Raw genomic sequence first — 17,178 nt, 5'->3', positions numbered from 1 at the left:
CATAAAGTGTTGCTCATGAAGAGTGTGCCTCTTAGTCAAGTAGATACAAGAGACCATAGGGGCAGCTTCTGTCTGGAGGTGAGATGGGAAGGCAGAGAGGGTTAGGAGTTGGCTGAATGGACATGGGAAATCAGAGATGGAAAGGAGGAGTGTGCTGTCACAGTATGGGGAGAGCAATTAGAGTCACATTACAATGTATGTATAAATTTTTGTATGTGAAAAAATAATAAAAAAAAATCTTCAGGCAGAAATTCGTAACAGAAATTTAGCGTCTCCTCCAGTGTCACTGAAAAAAAACTTTTCTCCACAACAAGATAGAAATGCAGCTGGAATACTACATTCCAACATAAACTGTGAAGACTATAAAAAGTTTTTCAGAAAACTTTAATTTTTTTCTTTCCACAGAAGAAAAAAAAAAAGAGCAAGAGTATTTTCCCTGAAATTATGCCGATATGCAAAGCTCACCATCTGGACGTAATCTGTTTTAGAGATATACTATAGGGAGATGGGTTAACACTAAAGTCTGATGGAGGAGGAAAAAGTCACATACGGGAAAATGCACAAAAACTAAACTGGTTTCTAATATTCAGAAGTATAGACCTAGAGTTCAGGAAGAGATATGCTGTAAACTCTTTTGGTATACTTAATTCTTATACTCTTATAAAAGCAGGTTCAAAGTACAGCCTTGAAGTGAAAGCAGGAATTAAGTAGTAGTTACAAAGCCTCCTTAGAACGAAGGGGTTGGGGGGAGGGGAGGAGAAGAAAGAATGAGGGAAAGAGTAGAGTTCCTTTTGCATACATTGAAAGTCTGCCTATGTATCTGTGGCTTCAGTTCTGAAGCTTCCACACTGACACTGACTGAGACATCATCACAGTATAAAGGTTATATGCTTCAAACATTTAGAAAACAAAATTTATACATCTATATATTCCAATATACCACCTCCTAGCAGCATTAATTCTAAGTAGGAATACTAAGTTAGAGGGCAGTTATGGCCTAATTAGCCAGTGGCACAGTGACGAACATAGCCTTCCGTATCAAAATTGCTTAGTAGCTATACAAATTTTAGATGATAATTTATGAAAGAAAATCTAATTCAATGGCCTCGTGCAGTGAATGTCAAACAAAGGATAGCAAAATATATGATAAAATATCCGTGTGCACACATTTTACAAAAGAGCAACTCTGAAGTATAATTAAATAAAAAGCATATGCTATGCTAATTTCATCATTTTAGCATTAGAGGCACTAATACACAGGAGAGCTTTGTTTTCCACAAAGAACTTTGTCATAAGACTGTCCTGTCATTTTCTCATTTAAAATCTTACATGCCAATAAAATTATCCAAAGGTTTACAATCTCAGTTTAAAGCACCAGAACCCCACAGTCAAGATATTAATAAATGACAAGTTGGAAGTTTCCACTTACCTAGATATATTGTTAAAGCTGAGAAACAGCCGTTGGAGGCAGGGCAAATTATCCACATCTCTCTAGAAGGAAACAGAAAGCAAAAATTTATCAGCTGAAAGAAAAAAAAGTATAATAAATGTCTTCATGCTCAGTGGTTAAAATACATAGTCATTTCTATTTACTGCAACCTTGCTACACCACTGATTTCTACCGGACATTGAGCTTCATTCTTCTCCACTGCAGATTAAATGGGAGGGTTTCAGTACATCTGCAGAACAAGCTGCACCACTCGCAAGGTAGAAAGCACTGAAGAGAACACCGAGAGATGCTGCCGCTAGCCTCTTTAAGCATGCTTTTGGGAAAGAAGCCAAAATGCTACTTTAGCATTTCAACTGTAGCACAAATATAGTATTATCAAACATTTGTTAAAAGTCACTTTTAAAAGAAGGCAGTTCAAATGCTTTAAAATTTAAATTTATGCAATTAGCCTTCCAAACAGTCGTGAGAATTGCAAAGCTATTTACCTCACTGTTCTCAAAACCTTTGAAATATACTACTCAGTGACAAATGAACCAATATACCTACAATTCCCCAATAAAACTAAAAGTAGATTACAGTGAGTGTCACTGAAGGGCACTGTAAAGGCAACTTCCAATCTAAGCAAGTATCAAGAGGTCCTTACAATTGGAAATCTACCCTGTTCTATTTAGGTACAGAACCCCAGAGTGAACCACTGCTGTCTTAGCAAATACTGAAATGTTTAGGCTCAAATGATTTAAAAAAATAAATACAAACAAAGCTACCTAATTTCATTAAGTGAAAAGACATAAACCTTCTGAAAAGCATGACATACAACAGAATTTTAAGAGGAAGCTTAGTAATTACCTAATCTACGACCTCATTATTCACATGAGAAAAAAGTGAGTAGTCTAGGTTGTCACAGGGGCAGGGGCACTGATGGGGTAGGGGATTTCCCAGAATTAAATATTGTCTTAGAGACTGAGACAGGACAAGATCCCAGTTATCCTGACTTTTAGTGTTCTGCTCTTTAAAATACAATACACTGCTACTTCTCATATAAAATGTCTTTCATTTTTAAGGACAGTATCATTTATAGTAATTCCCAGTTATATGTTTGAATAATACTAATATAAGTATATACATGTTACATATTATTGTGGCCAATGTTTAAACCTAAATCAAAACTTGTATTAATGTTTCCACGGGTCATCATCTTTCTTCCTCCTTCTTTCTTTCCCTCTCTTAAAGTTACCATTTCCAAGACTCCAGTAAGGGTTTAGGCAAGTACACTAAAATTACAGCTTTTCCAAAAACTGTTCATTTACTTATTTTTAAAAGCCTGTTATACAAAAGAAATATTAAAGTGATAGAATCATGGCAGAGCCAATTCTTACTAGTTTTGGGGAGAAGCACAGGAGAAATGAATCTGGCTTAAAACATTCTCCTACCCCGCCTCAATACCTTTCTCCAAACTTCTCTCTATTCCTTAGAAACTAAGCAGCGCAAAATGAATACTCTTGCCCATGATCAACACGCTGGCTATGTATGCCATTCATTTGACATTACCGTTCTCAGGGTCACCCCTGAAAAGCCCATTCAACAGATATTAAGTTAGCGCTTTTTAGAGCTTTTCGACCATGGTCAAGGAGGAAGTCTGCAGAGAACAGCCAGTTGACAAACATTTTGAATCATCTCTACTAGCTGTCTTGCTCTGATGTTCCCAGAAATGGGAAGGGGAGTGTGGTGGCTAGTGCTATAGCTCATTTTATTCCAGGGCCCTTTTTATTAACCAAAGGAAATGGCAGCTTGCTTCCTATCTGGTCTTAAGAAATATAAAGTCACAGCAGAAGTGAAAGCCCCCTCTATAGTCTTAGGGAATCTCTTCAATCAAATTCTTTCTGGAACCCATTTGATACTTTCTGGATACAAGCACTGCTGCTGACACCCAACTAGGAGAAAATGAGAGACAGCAGCCTGGATCTCCTTTGAATAAAGGTATCTGTAAAATAAAACATTTGTCTCTTTGAGCTCCAGCCTATCATCTTCAGAGATTACATACACCTTTAAAGACATAACTTTTTGTGCTATTAAAATATAAACTAATATTAGGCTATAATTTGTGAAAAAAGGGTTTTTTTTAAACATTTATTTGATTACAGTACTTCGTGTTTATTTCTGTTTATGGAACAAAATTTTAGCAAAAGTATCAGATTTTTTAATTACTAACTGTCATTACCTGGTAAAGCTACAAAAAATATTCACAACAAATCGAATAACAAAAAATCAGAATTCAACTACATATAGCCTTATAATCACTTTAGTGGATATCCTTTTCCAGAACTTTGAAACCAAAATAATTGCCCACAATCATTTTTATTGTTCCAAATTTCATACCTGTAAAAAAATATAGTTTAATTTTTCTAACTATTTTGAGGTATGCTTCTGTTATAAAACGCTGACATTACATCAGACAAAAAGAAAACATGATATTCATCACGTCGGTTATCTACATACATAGTATTTACAGGGGGGATAAACGAAACTTGTTTAAAGCTACTAGAAGATGGCCTCTCTAATAAGAAAGAGTAAACCAAAGAAGGAAAAGACACAACATCCAGGAAATGGGATTCAAAGAGAAGCAACATCTGTATAACAGGCCTAAGAGCAACGTTGGAAACAGAAGACAGAAGGCTGTAGGAAAGGTACTTTCAAAAAATAAAACTGACAGACTACCTGGTGTCTTTTCCCACGCAGAGAAGAATTTTAGAGTTCTGTGAGAGAGTTTGGACATTAATTAATAACAGCTAGACAGAATGCTCAATTAATGGGGAAAATGAGACAGTTATTAACCCAGGGGAAAAAAAGTTTAATACATGGTCTAAGACTCACTCTGAAAACCTCACCTTGCAGGGTTCACCAATCCTGATCTATGATATGATAAATTTATTACTCTTAATCAAGCCCTTTACATTGAAAGACAACCTTAAACCAGACCCCCAAGAAACCTCAAAAATACCCTGCCTTTGCCTTCAAAGTGATGACTAAGACTATGTAAAGGCAGTGTGATTTTACTTGCCAGTAAGTCATAATGTCAGCTTTGCTTTATCAACGGGTTATTTTGGTGGTATTTGGAGGGAGTCACTGTTTGACAATCTGCTTCTCCAAAAAATAGGATATAATTATTTTTGAATGATAGGTAAAAAGGGAAATGGGGGTTAAGGATAACATAAGGGAGTTAAACCCTCATCCTCTTTGAGAAAAAGTCAGCATATTTATTTTATCATCAAGCGTTAAACACTGCCAACAATTCTTTTCTGGAGGCAACTATTCCACAGGTAGAGAAACTATTTTCCAGGAAACCAGATTGTTAACATACCCAAGATGAGAAAAGGGAAGATGAAATAAAATATTTGCATATGGGGGTATTTACAGCTCATCTGTTATTAATTCTGTTCAGTCTTAAATTCATTACATTTAACAAAACACAATTCTGAGATTCATTCAAAAGACTTATTGAAGTAAGAGTCAAAGCTGTTTTCATATTTTGAAAATATAATCCTTTTAAGAATAAACATAAATAAAATTGCATACTACAAAATTATTGAGAGGATTATAATTATATTTTCAAAAGAATAATGACTTGCCATCTGAAAAACATGCTTGTCCTACTCTAACCAGACACAGTTCTCCATATTCCTAAACTTCACAAAAGAACCAAATATTCAGCAATCTGACCCGGTGTAGAACATCCATCACTGGAGCTATTTTTAGAGCAGCCTCCTATAGAGGAATAAGGAAGAAGAAAGGTGGAGCAATAGGGTTTTGGCATGCATCAAGTAGGATAAAGATGACTGTAATAAAATCACATCTACTCTCATTTTTGTTACCTCTTCTGTCATACCCAAAAAAAAAAAAAGTAAAAATATCATATAGCAGTTATTAATTTAATTTTGAGAACTAGAAATGAATTAACAAAGCACTGAAAAGTTTAAAAAAAAAACTACTTCTTTTTATAAAAAGATTTATTAAATGGATTCCAAAATAACTACCGGCTACAGCCATCACTTTGTGATGTGATTACACAGATGTAATTATTCGAGGAATAATATGTGTTAGCCTTCATATCAACTACTCTAATCATGTATATACCAATGAAGCAGTCTATTTTCTGGCTTTGTTATCCAAAGGCATTGATATGTGTATCTGCTCTTGGTACTTGTTTAGTACCCATTACAGGGCAAAAGACTCTAGTCAATCTGGCTGTAACCTACTCTTCAAGTCTGATTTTCTGCTACTCACTGTTCTAATCTCCCCAAAGAAAAAAACTAAAACGGATCTAAAAACCAGATTAGTAAGCAAGCACTTATACTCTAACTAGAGTGATCTCCAGTCTGTATAACCTTGGAGAGCTAGACTTAACCCATATGAGGAAAAGGAGAAAAAGCCTCAAGTTCATAACCACAGGCCTTCAATCACTTGAATTTGTATTTCATGTTTATATCACACAGATGATCTAAGACAATCCCTCATAAAAAGAGGTCCCACTAGAAGAACTAGATGGTGCCTGGCTACCACCAATGACCGCCCTGACAGGGAACACAACAGAGTCCCTGATGGAGCAGGAGAAAGGGGGGAGTGCAGAACTCAAATCCTACTAAAAAGACCAGACTTAATGGTTTGACTGAGACTGCAGGGACCCTGGAGGACATGGCCCCCGGACTCTCTGTTAGCACAAAAATAAAACCATTCCCGAGGCTAACTCTTCAGACAAAGATTAGACTGGACTATGGGGCACAAAATAATACTCGTGAAGAGTGTACTTCTTAGCTCAAGTAGATACATGAGACTAAATAGGCAGTTCCTGTCCATAGGTGAGATGAGAAGGCAGAGAGGGTCCCGAGCTGGTTGAATGGACATGGGAAATCCAGGGTGGAAAGGAGGAGTGTGCTGTCACAGTATAGGAAAAGGAACTAGGGTCACATAACAATGTACGTATAAATTTTTGTATGAAAGACTAACTTGAATTGTAACTTCCAGTTAAAGCACAACAATTTAAAAAAAAAAAAAAAAAGTGGTCCCAGGCATTCATGCCCCTAAGATTCCTGGCAAAAGTGTCTGGAAAGACTCATCTCAGGCTACACAGTATTCTGATAAACCCAAACTATGAACCTATGATGAAAAAAATCACCATGAGCAAAAGTAAGTAGAAATTTCAGGTTGCAAATGTAGAACTGCCAAAAAAAAAATTAAGAAAATATAGTAACTAGATAAAGACTATGAAATATGAGTGTTTAAAATTACTAGAGAAACAAAAGAAATTAAAACATGAAAAAAAGATACTATAAAATGAAAACTAAAAACTGGGCATTTGTGAAAAAACACGCAGAACTTCTAGAAACAAAAACAAAAAGGTCATTATTAAAAACTCAAAGGATGAACTGAAAATCATATTAGATAAAACTGGAAAGAGAGTTGATGAACTGGAAGGCAGAACTAAAGAAGTAAAAAGAATGCAGAAATGCAGTAAAGAAAAGTAAGAATGATGGAAATTATAAAAGACAGATTAAAAAAGGAGGGACAAAATGAGAAAAAACAATACAATAGTACATCTGATAGGTATTTAAGAAGTAGAAATAGAAAATGGGAAGATGAAATACATGAAAATATAAAGGCTCAGTAAGTTCCTTTAATTAATGAAAGATATGAATCTGTACATTCAGGAAACACAAATATTAGGTATCCGAAGAAAATTGCCGTATTTCATCAAATGTAAGATGCCATCTAACAATTATTTTATGCAGCACTTCAAAAAATATACTGACAATTAACCCAAAACAGAATAATCTCTGACTTCTTTTATTTCATTATGACCAAAAGAGTTCTTTTCAATTTACTTAAACTTAACCATATATTTTTAACAAGCATCAGTCTTATGCATACATAAAAAGTAAATTAAGGAAAATAAATTTATTAAATAAATTCTCAAGATACCTCCTCTTGTAATGGACAAACTTCTACAAACACACTACCTACCTAAACTAACACAGACAGAGGTAGAACAACTAAACAAACCTGTAACAAAAGAAGACATTGTAAAGGTAATAAAAAACTCTCAACAAAAAAAGCCCTGGCCCTAATGGTTTCACTGGAGAATTCTACCTAAACGTTCAGAGAAGAGTTAACACCACTACTGCTAAAGGTATTTCAGAGCATAGAAAAGGATGGAATACTCCCAGACTCATTCTATGAAGCCAGCATAACCCCGATACCAAAACGAGGTAAAGACACCACAAAAAAAGAAAATTACAGACCAATATCCCTCATGAACATGGACACAAAAATACACCACAAAATTCTAGCTAATAGAATTCAACAACATATCAAAAAAAATAACTTTCACCATGACTAAGTGGGATTCATACCAGATATGCAGGGACGGTTTAACATTAGAAAAACAATCAATGTAATCCATCGTATAAATAAAACAAAAGACAAGAACCACGTGTTCTTATCAACTGATGCAGAAAAGGTATTTGACAATTTCTAACACTCATTCATGAAAAAAACTCTCAACAAAATAGGAATAGAAGGGAAATTTCTCAACAAAATTAAGGGAATTTATACAAAGCCAACAGCCACCATCATCCTATATGGAGAGAGTCTGAAAGCATTCCGCTTGAGAGCGAGAACCAGACAACGATGCCCTTTATCACCACTCTTATTCAACATTGTGCTGGAGGTCCTAGGCAGAGCAATTAGGTTAGAAAAAGAAATAAAGGGCATCCAAATTGGTAGGGAAGAAGTCCAAGTATCTCTATTTGCAGATGATATGATCTTATACACAGAAAACCCCAAAGACTCCATAAGAAAACTACTGGAATTGATAGATTTCCACAAAGTTTCAGGATACAAGATAAATATACAAAAATCAGTTGGACTCCTCTACACGAAGAAAGAGAACTTTGAAGAGGAAATCACCAAATCAATACCATTTACAATAGCCCCCAAGAAGATAAATATTTAGGAATAAATTTAACCAGAGACATAAAAGACCTATACAAAGAAAATTACAAGACACTACTGCAAGAAACCAAAACAGACCTGCATAAGTGGAAAAACATACCTTGCGCATGGATAGGAAGACTCAACATTGTGAAAATGTCTATTCTACCCAAAAGCAATCTACAGATACAATGCAATCCCAATCCAAATTCCAATGGCATTTTTAATGAGATGCAGAAACAAATCACCAACTTCATATGGAAAGGGAAGACGCCCAAGATAAGTAAAGCATTACTGAAGAAGAAGAACAAAGTGGGAGGCCTCACACTACCTGATTTTAGTACCTATTATACCACCATGGTAGTCAAAACAGCTTGGTACTAGTACAACAACAGATACATAGACTAATGGAACAGAACTGAGAATCCAGACATAAATTCACCCACCTATGAGCAGCTGATATTTGACAAAGGCCCAAAGTCCGTTAACTGGGAAAAAGACAGTCTCTTTAACAAATGGTGCTGGCATAACTGGATACGCATATGCCAAAAACTGAAACAAGACCCATACTTCTCACCATGCACAAAAACTAACTAAAAATGGATCAAAGACCTAAATATAAAATCAGAAACGATAACGATCATGGAAGAAAAAACAGGGACAATACTAGGAGCCCTAATACATAGCATAAACAGAATACAAAACATTACTAACAATACACAAATACCAGAATAGAAACTAGATAACTGGGAGCTCCTGAAAATCAAACACTTATGTTCATCAAAAGACTTCACGGGAAGAGTCAAAAGACAACCTACAGACTGGGAAAGAATTTTGGTTATGACAAATTCGATCAGTGTCTAATCTCTAAAATCTACAAGATACTGCAAAACCTCAACAGAAAAAAAGACAAATAACCCAATTAAAAAATGGGCAAAGGATATGAACAGGCACTATGAAGAAGACATTCAGGCACTAACAGACACACAAGGAAATGCTCACAATCATTAGCCATTACAGAAATGCAAATCAAAACTACAATGAGATACAATCTCACCCCAACAAGGCTAGCATTAATCCAAAAAACACAAAATAATAAATGTTAGAGAGGTTGTGAAGAGATTGGCACACTTATACACTGTTGGTGGGAATGTAAAATGGTACAACCGCTTTGGAAATTGATTTGGCACTTCCTTAAAAAGCTAGAAATAGAAGTGCCATACGATCCAGCAATCCCACTCCTTGGAATATATCCCAAAGAAATAAGAGCCATCACATGAATAGATACATGCACACCCATGCTCGTTGCAGCACTGTCCGTGATAGCAAAAAGATGGAAACAACCTGGGTGCCCATCAACCAATGAAGGGATAAACAAATTATGGTATATTCACACAATGGAATACTTGATAAAGAACATCGATGAATCCGTGAAACATCTTATAACATGGAGGAATCTAGAAGGCATTATGCTGAGTTTAGTCAGAGTCAAAAAGACAAATATTGTATAAGATCACTACTATAAAAACTCAAGAAAAGATTTAAATACAGAAGAAAACATTCTTTGATGGTTACAAGGGTGGGGAAGGAGGGAGAGGGGTATGCACTAGCTAGATAGTAGACAAGAATTATCTTAGGTAAAGGGAAGGACAACACACACTACAGGGGAAGTTAGCACAACTGGACTAAACCAAAGCTAAGAAGTTTCCTGAATACAACCAAACACTTCGAGGGACAGAGTAGCAGGGGCGAGGGTCTGGGGACCATGGTTTCAGGGGACATCTAGGTCAATTGGCATAATAAAGTTTATTAAGAAAACGTTCTGCATCCCACTTTGGTGAGTGGCGTCTGGGGTCTTAAAAGCTAGCAAGTGGCCATCTAAGATGCATCATTGGTCCCAACCCACCTGGAGAAAAGGAGAATGAAGAACACCAGTGACACAAGGAAAGTATCAGCCCAAGAGACAGAAAGGGCCACATAAACCAGAGACTTCATCAGCCTGAGACCAGAAGAACTAGATGGTGCTCAGCTACCACCAATGACTTCCCTGACAGGGAACACAACAGATAGTCCTGGACAGAGCAGGAGAAAGGTGGGGTGCAGAACTCAAATCCTAGTAAAAAGACCAGACTTAATGGTTTGATTAAGACTGGCGGGACCTCGGAAGACATGGCCCCCGGACACTCTGTTAGCACAAAACTAAAACCATTCCCAAGGCCAACTCTTCAGAGATAGATTAGACTGGACTGTGGGACATAAAATGATGCTCGTGAAGAGTGTGCTTCTTAGCTCAAGTAGATACATCAGACTAAATAGGCAGCTCCTGTCTAGAGGCGAGATGAGAAGGCAGAGAGGGTCAGGAGCTGGTTGAATGGATATGGGAAATCCAGGGTGGAAATGAGGAGTGTGCTGTCACAGTATAAGGAGAGCAACTAGGGTCACATAACAGTGTATGTATAAATTTTTATATGAGAGACTAACTTGAATTGTAAACTTTCACTTAAAGCACAACAATAAAAAAAAAAACAAAAAAAAAGAAAGTAAAAAGGCAAGCCATGGAGAAAATGCATTCAATACAAATTGCAAACAAGGGCCTGAATCTAAAGACTTACTGTAACTCAATGATAAAAAGATAAACCCTATTTTTAAAAAGTGAGCAAAAGATCTGAACTGATACTTCATAAAAGAGATGTCAGCATTGCCAATAAGCAATTGAAAAGGTTCTCAACATCACAAGTAGTCTTAGTTATCTAGTACTGCTATAACAGAAATACTACAAGTGGATGGCTTTAACAAACAGAAATTTATTCTCTCACAGTTTAGGAGACTAGAGGTCCAAATTCAGGGCACTAGCTCTCGGGGAAGGCTTTCTCCCTCTGTTGGCTCTGGGGTGCTTTCTCTCTCTGTTGGCTCTGGGACAAGATTCTTGTTATCAATCTTCCCTGGTCTAGGAGCTTCTCAGTGCAGAGACCCCGGATCCAAAGGATGCATTCTGCTTCTAGCTCTGCTTGCTTGGTGGTAATAAGGTCCTACTTTCAGTACCTGGACTTTCCCACAATCAACATGTTTCAGCCTCCTGTCAAAAACCCAGCCCCACTTCATCCCTATACATTTGGTGTCCCTGAATCTGTCTGGGGTCTCTCTTGTTTCATTATCACCAGAGAACATACCTCCTGTCACCCTTTTCTTCCATTTCTCCTGGGGATCCCTAGGTGCCCTCTTGCAAACAGGCCTCTAATATCCCAGAGTTCTCAAGCTGGATATGTAATTTAGGTCTTCATCATGGTGCTTGACGCATATAATTTAAAGAAGAGATCAGCTGTATGAGAGATAAGAAGTCTGGATGGCTGTCTGAGGTAGCTGCCTGGCATCAAGGGATGGGGATGAAGACCTTTGGCTCTAACAGCTCCACAGAGACTTCAACCAATCCCTGTATCTCACCTGCCTTCCACGGTACCTGGCACCTCAAGTTTTGCATCCTCTATGGGCTCTCACATCATAGCCTTCTCTGCTCCAAGTCATGTTTCATCCTCCACTCATTTTCCACTTTCCAATGAAATGTTTCTAAAATTCTCATTTGCTTTATAATTTCACCTCCCTGGTTAAATTTGTTCCTAGGTATTTTATTCTTATAGATACTATTATAAAATGGAATTTTTACCTTAATTTCTTTTTCAGATTGCTCATTGCTAAAAACCCAACTGATTTTTGTGTTGACCTTGTATCCTGCCACTTTGCTGAATTCATTTATTAGCTCTAATAGCTTTCTTGTGGATTCTTTGGGGTCTTTTACATATAGGATCATGTCAGCTACAAAAAGGGATAGTTTTATTTCTTCCTTCCCAGTGTGGATACCTTTAATATCTTTTTATTGCCTCATTGCTCTGGCTAGAACTTGTCCAGCAACAGATGAATGGATAAACAAAATATGGTACATACATACAATAGAATATTATTCAGTCATAAAGAGAAATGAAATTCTGATACATGCTACAATGTGGATACACTTTGAAAAAATGAGGCTGAGTCAAATAAGTCAGTCACAAAAGGACAAATATTGTATGATTCCACTTACATGAAATGTCTAGAATATCCAAGTGTATGCGGAACTAAGTTTATTAGTGACTACCAGGGGCAGTAGGAAGGAGGGGGGAAGAGGACTCAATGCTTAGGGGACACTGAGCTTCTGCTTAAGAGTGATGGAAAAAATCAGAAACTGATAATAATGATGGTTGTACAACATGATGAACACAATGTCACTGAGTTGTACATATGAAGAATGTTGAAATGGCAAATATTTTGTTGCATATATATTTACAATTAAAAAAAAAAATTAAAGATTAACCTCAACAACCTGTCTTAGACTGGGTTCTATACAGAAGAAAAACTAGTGAAGAATATTATATATATATAAAGAAAGAGAGAAAGATTTATATCAAGGAAATGGCTCACACATTTGTAGAGGCTGGAAAGTCCCAAGTCCATGGGTCAGGCTGGAGCCTTCTCCTGACTCACATAGCCACAGTGGCTGATGAACCCAAGATCAGCAGGTCAGACAGCAGTCCTCTGGCTCAGAGGCTGTGGAGGCCAACAAATCCCAAGATCGGCCGGTAAGTTGACAGGCCTCTGGCTCACAAGCTGCAGAGGCTGGCACATCCCAAGATCGGCAGGTAAGATGCTAGCTTAAGTCCCAAGAACAGGAGGTCAGATGATGAGCCAGGTGCAGGATTCAGAGCGAGCAAAAGCCAGCGAGCTTTGACAGAAAGTCCAAATATATTAGATGCAGCCCACATCCCCAAGGAAACTCCCCTTCAACTGACTGGCTGCTCATGGCAGATCTCACCATGGAGGTGACTAAATTATGTCAGATCTTATTATGGAGGTGAATACTTCATTATATAGCTGCCAAACTACATCATAACTGCTAAGCCGCTAAGAATAATGGCCCAGCCAAGTTGACACTCAACCTTAACCATCACAGTAGTCATCAAGAAAATGCAAATTAAAAATACAATGACAGCCACAGAATTGCTAAAATTACAAAGACTGACAATGCCAAATGTTGGCATGGATGTGGAGCAATTGGAGCTTTCATTTATTGCTAGTGGGAGTGTAAAATGTACAACCACTTTGTAAAACGTTTGGCAGTTTCTAATAAAGATAGACATCCATCTACCCCACGGCTCAGTACTGACACTCCTTTGTATTTACCTAAGATAAAAGAGGGCATATGTTCACCAAAATAAGCATACAAATAAAAGACTACCAGAATACTCACAGCAGCTTTATTTGTAAAAGCCAAATATTGGAAATAACCAAGATGTCTGTGAACAGAAGAATGAATAAGTAAATTCTTCCATACAATGGAATACAACTCAGTAATTAAAAAAAAAAAACTACTGGTACATGCAACAACATGGATGAGTCTCAAAACATTATGCTGAGTGAAAGAAGCTAAATATAAAAGTGTATATACCGTATGATCACATTTACATAAAGTTCAAAAATAGATAAAACTAATTTATGGGAATAGAAGATAGAATACTCCTGGGGCAGGGAAAGGTTATTAACCAGAAAGGGACACAAGGAAACTTTTTATGGTGACAGAAATGTCTTATATCTTGATCTGGGTGGTGGTCACACAAATATACACTTGGATTTAAAAAACTGAACTATACAGTTAAGATTTGTACATTTTACTGTATCTAAAAATCATACCTCAATACAGTATGGGGGGATAGTCTTAACATTTAAAGCCAATTTCTGAATCACTTTTTAACTAATCAATGCCCATGTTTTTTACACAGTATTATTTTCTGTGCCATCAAGAATATTGGAGGGTGATACAGTATGTCATAAAGTGTGCTCCATTATTGTCTAAAGGATTTTCTTCTAAGCTACTGACACCTATTCTACATGTTTTGATGTTGTTAAGATAAAAAAAATCAGCATGAATTACTCACACCAGCCTCTTGTTGTTTTGAAATGTCCTTCATCTATTCTAAGGGGTTTGCATAATTTCTCCTGCCCTCAGTTGCATTGCTTGACATGTAATGAGCAACCCCTCTGAATCTATCTCAGTAACACAATGTAGCACAGCTTCACCTATATATGGGTATCTTCCTTTTAAGTATTCGATTGTTAATTAGCAAGAAAATGTGGAATGGTAGTCATTCCTCCAATGAAAATTATTTGTTTCACTAATATTAAATTTATGCCCTCGCTGCACTATTTTTCCCTGCCTTTTTGAATATAGAATACTGTTTCATTTCAATTTCAAATCATGGTGTAATCTTTTTGAAAGATGTTTTGAACAGTGATTAAACTCAAAACATGTAGTACCAACAACTGAAATGACAATAGAACAAACAGCTATAATCAGGTTCGTATGTATTTAGACAATGAAATTGCTGTTGCGTGTCCAACAGTGATTTTAAGATGATAGTAAGACACACGCAGATTTCAGCTACTGAAATACAAAAAAGTAGTAAGACACACGTAGATTTCAGCTACTGAAGTACAAAAAAGTGTGTGTTTCAAATTGATAAAACATGGTAGTTTCATATTTAAATACATCATACTGAATCTGAAGGACTTCAGGAGAAATCTCAAGTTATCAGAGGAAGAAAAAGAAGATTTCCAAAAAAAATGATAGTAGATATTTCAGTGACAATAATAGAAACTCAAAGATAATGAAATCAGATCTTCAAACAGCTGGGAGCAAAATAACTGTTATCCTAGCATTGTATACCAAATCAAATCATCAATCAAAAACTGAGAGAGCTTACTAGCACCAGACTCCCCTAAAGGAATTTTTTCTAAATGATATATTTTGGGAAAAAGGAAAGACTAGGATACAGAAAGTAGTGATGAACAAAGAAATTGGTAAAATCTAAAAAAGCATGTAGGTGAATCTAAATAAGCATTGGTTGAAAACAACAGTATCAAAATCATCTAATTTTGGGGTTCCGGCAAAATGGCGCTCTAGGCAGAAGCACCACGCCATCCCTCCACAGCAAAGATCTGAAAAACTAAGCCGAAAAGAGAAAACAACAATCCTGAAACCCTAAAACATCAAATGAAGAGATAAAGAACTCAGCCAAGCACCAAATGGAGTGAGAAAACTGACAGAGAATGGAGAGTGAGGAGAGATTCATGCAGAGGTCCCCTATCAGCTAAAGCAGCATGGATCCACCATCTTGGACTCCTATCGGAGACCAGCAAACGGGGAACGAGAAAGCAGCTTCAAAGAGCTTCCAGCAGGAGACAAAACAACCAGTAATCTGCGATATACACTTTCCCACCCCCCACTCTTCTTCACCCCCACTCGGCCTCCTGTGCTTCCCGTGGCCACAATCTCTTGTCCGGGAAGCACCGGCTGCTTGGATTCCACCCACCTGAACGGGCCGGCTCTCTGAGTGCCATTTGCTGCCTAGTTGTGTTGCTTTTTTCCACTTCTTTTGATTTCTTCCTTACCTCTCACCACCTCCCCCTCCTTTTGCTCAAATACCTGGCTCTGTGTGCCATGTTTGCTTCTTCCTGAGGGGCTGCAGAGCTCCGTTCGAGTGTGGAGCTGCCTCCCGGTCTGGGATGCCACGCTGGTAGGATCCCGGGGCTTTTGTTCGTTTGTTTGCTTTGAATTGTTTGTTTTCTTTTCCTTTTCTTGAGTTGGGGGCTGGTTCTGGCCAGGCAGTGCTGTGTGGCTTAGAACCTGCCCCCTCGGTTTGCACAGACGTGCAGAGGTATCCCTGAGGACATTTCTTTTTTCGTTGGTTTTATTTATTTATTTTTTCTGTTTTTTGGGGGGCTTTCCTTGTTCTTTTTTTTTTTTTAATTTGTTTTGTTTTCTTTTCCCTCTTTTTCCCTTTTTGTCTTTCTTCATTACTCAGTCTCTCATCTCTCTATATCTTCCTTCACTTCCTGTTCCCTGAATACCTGGCATTGTATACCTCTATGCCTTCTAGCCAGGCTGTACTGCAACACCTGAGAACAACTTCCTCAGACCTCACAGCTGCACCAGTGGGATCCCTGGGAACTTTGCTGTTCTTTAACCATTCCGATGTTTTTTTATTCATTCTTTTATTTTATTTTATTTCCTTCCTCTTCCCTTTTTGTTTTTCTCCATTTCATAGTCTCTCATCACTCCAAAGGCAAGCTCCCCTAGCATTTTTTTTTTTGTTTGTTTGTATGTTTTTGGCTCCTGTTCCTCTCTCCTCTCTCCCATATCCATCTTAGCTCCACACATAACAATCTCCCTGCTACGTCCTACCTACCTGCACCGTGCGCTTAACATCACACCACGAAGCAGCACAGGCATGGCTTACTGGAACCTGCCCTACACTGATTACTGACACGCCCTGGTGGCTGTAGTAAGTGCCACAAACAACCCGTTCCAGTAACTCCTCTTCAGCTAGACCTGCCCTGCTGTACCATATCTGAGTGACTGACCCTGCTAGTTGGAGAAGGAGGCAAAAAGTATTCTGCCCACAGACAAGCAAACAGCAAAGAACACACAGCCCGCCTGCTCAGACATAGTCAAATTTCAAAAAAAAGGGATGAAACAAACAAATCTACAATCAATAAACGAGAAAAATAACTACCGAATGCCACAAAGACAGCAGACAATATCAAAACATTTACAACAACAGGACAGGATGTTTCCAATAGGCATCCAAAATAAAACACCAGATGACTTTCCAGTGGAAGAAAATGCACTAGAACTACCTGACAGGGAATTCAAATCT

General features: G+C 37.5%; 1 protein-coding gene across 2 annotated transcripts in view; it reads right to left on the bottom strand.

Annotated features, from left to right (window-relative positions):
* The window catches only part of LRRC49 (leucine rich repeat containing 49), a 200,047-nt gene that overhangs the window by 139,241 nt on the left and 43,628 nt on the right, over positions 1-17,178 (bottom strand). For both annotated transcript variants that reach the window (XM_023729769.1, XM_023729768.1), the window contains exon 9: positions 1,430-1,491. In XM_023729769.1, the coding sequence (XP_023585537.1) occupies positions 1,430-1,491 (62 nt within the window). The remainder of the gene's footprint in view (positions 1-1,429; positions 1,492-17,178) is intronic.

This window comes from Trichechus manatus, unplaced genomic scaffold (assembly GCF_000243295.1).
Source record: "Trichechus manatus latirostris isolate Lorelei unplaced genomic scaffold, TriManLat1.0 scaffold00030, whole genome shotgun sequence".
NCBI classification, from domain to species: Eukaryota; Metazoa; Chordata; class Mammalia; order Sirenia; family Trichechidae; genus Trichechus; species Trichechus manatus.
The sequence above is the reverse complement of the archived record's forward strand: the minus strand, read 5'-3'. Positions and strand labels throughout refer to the sequence as shown.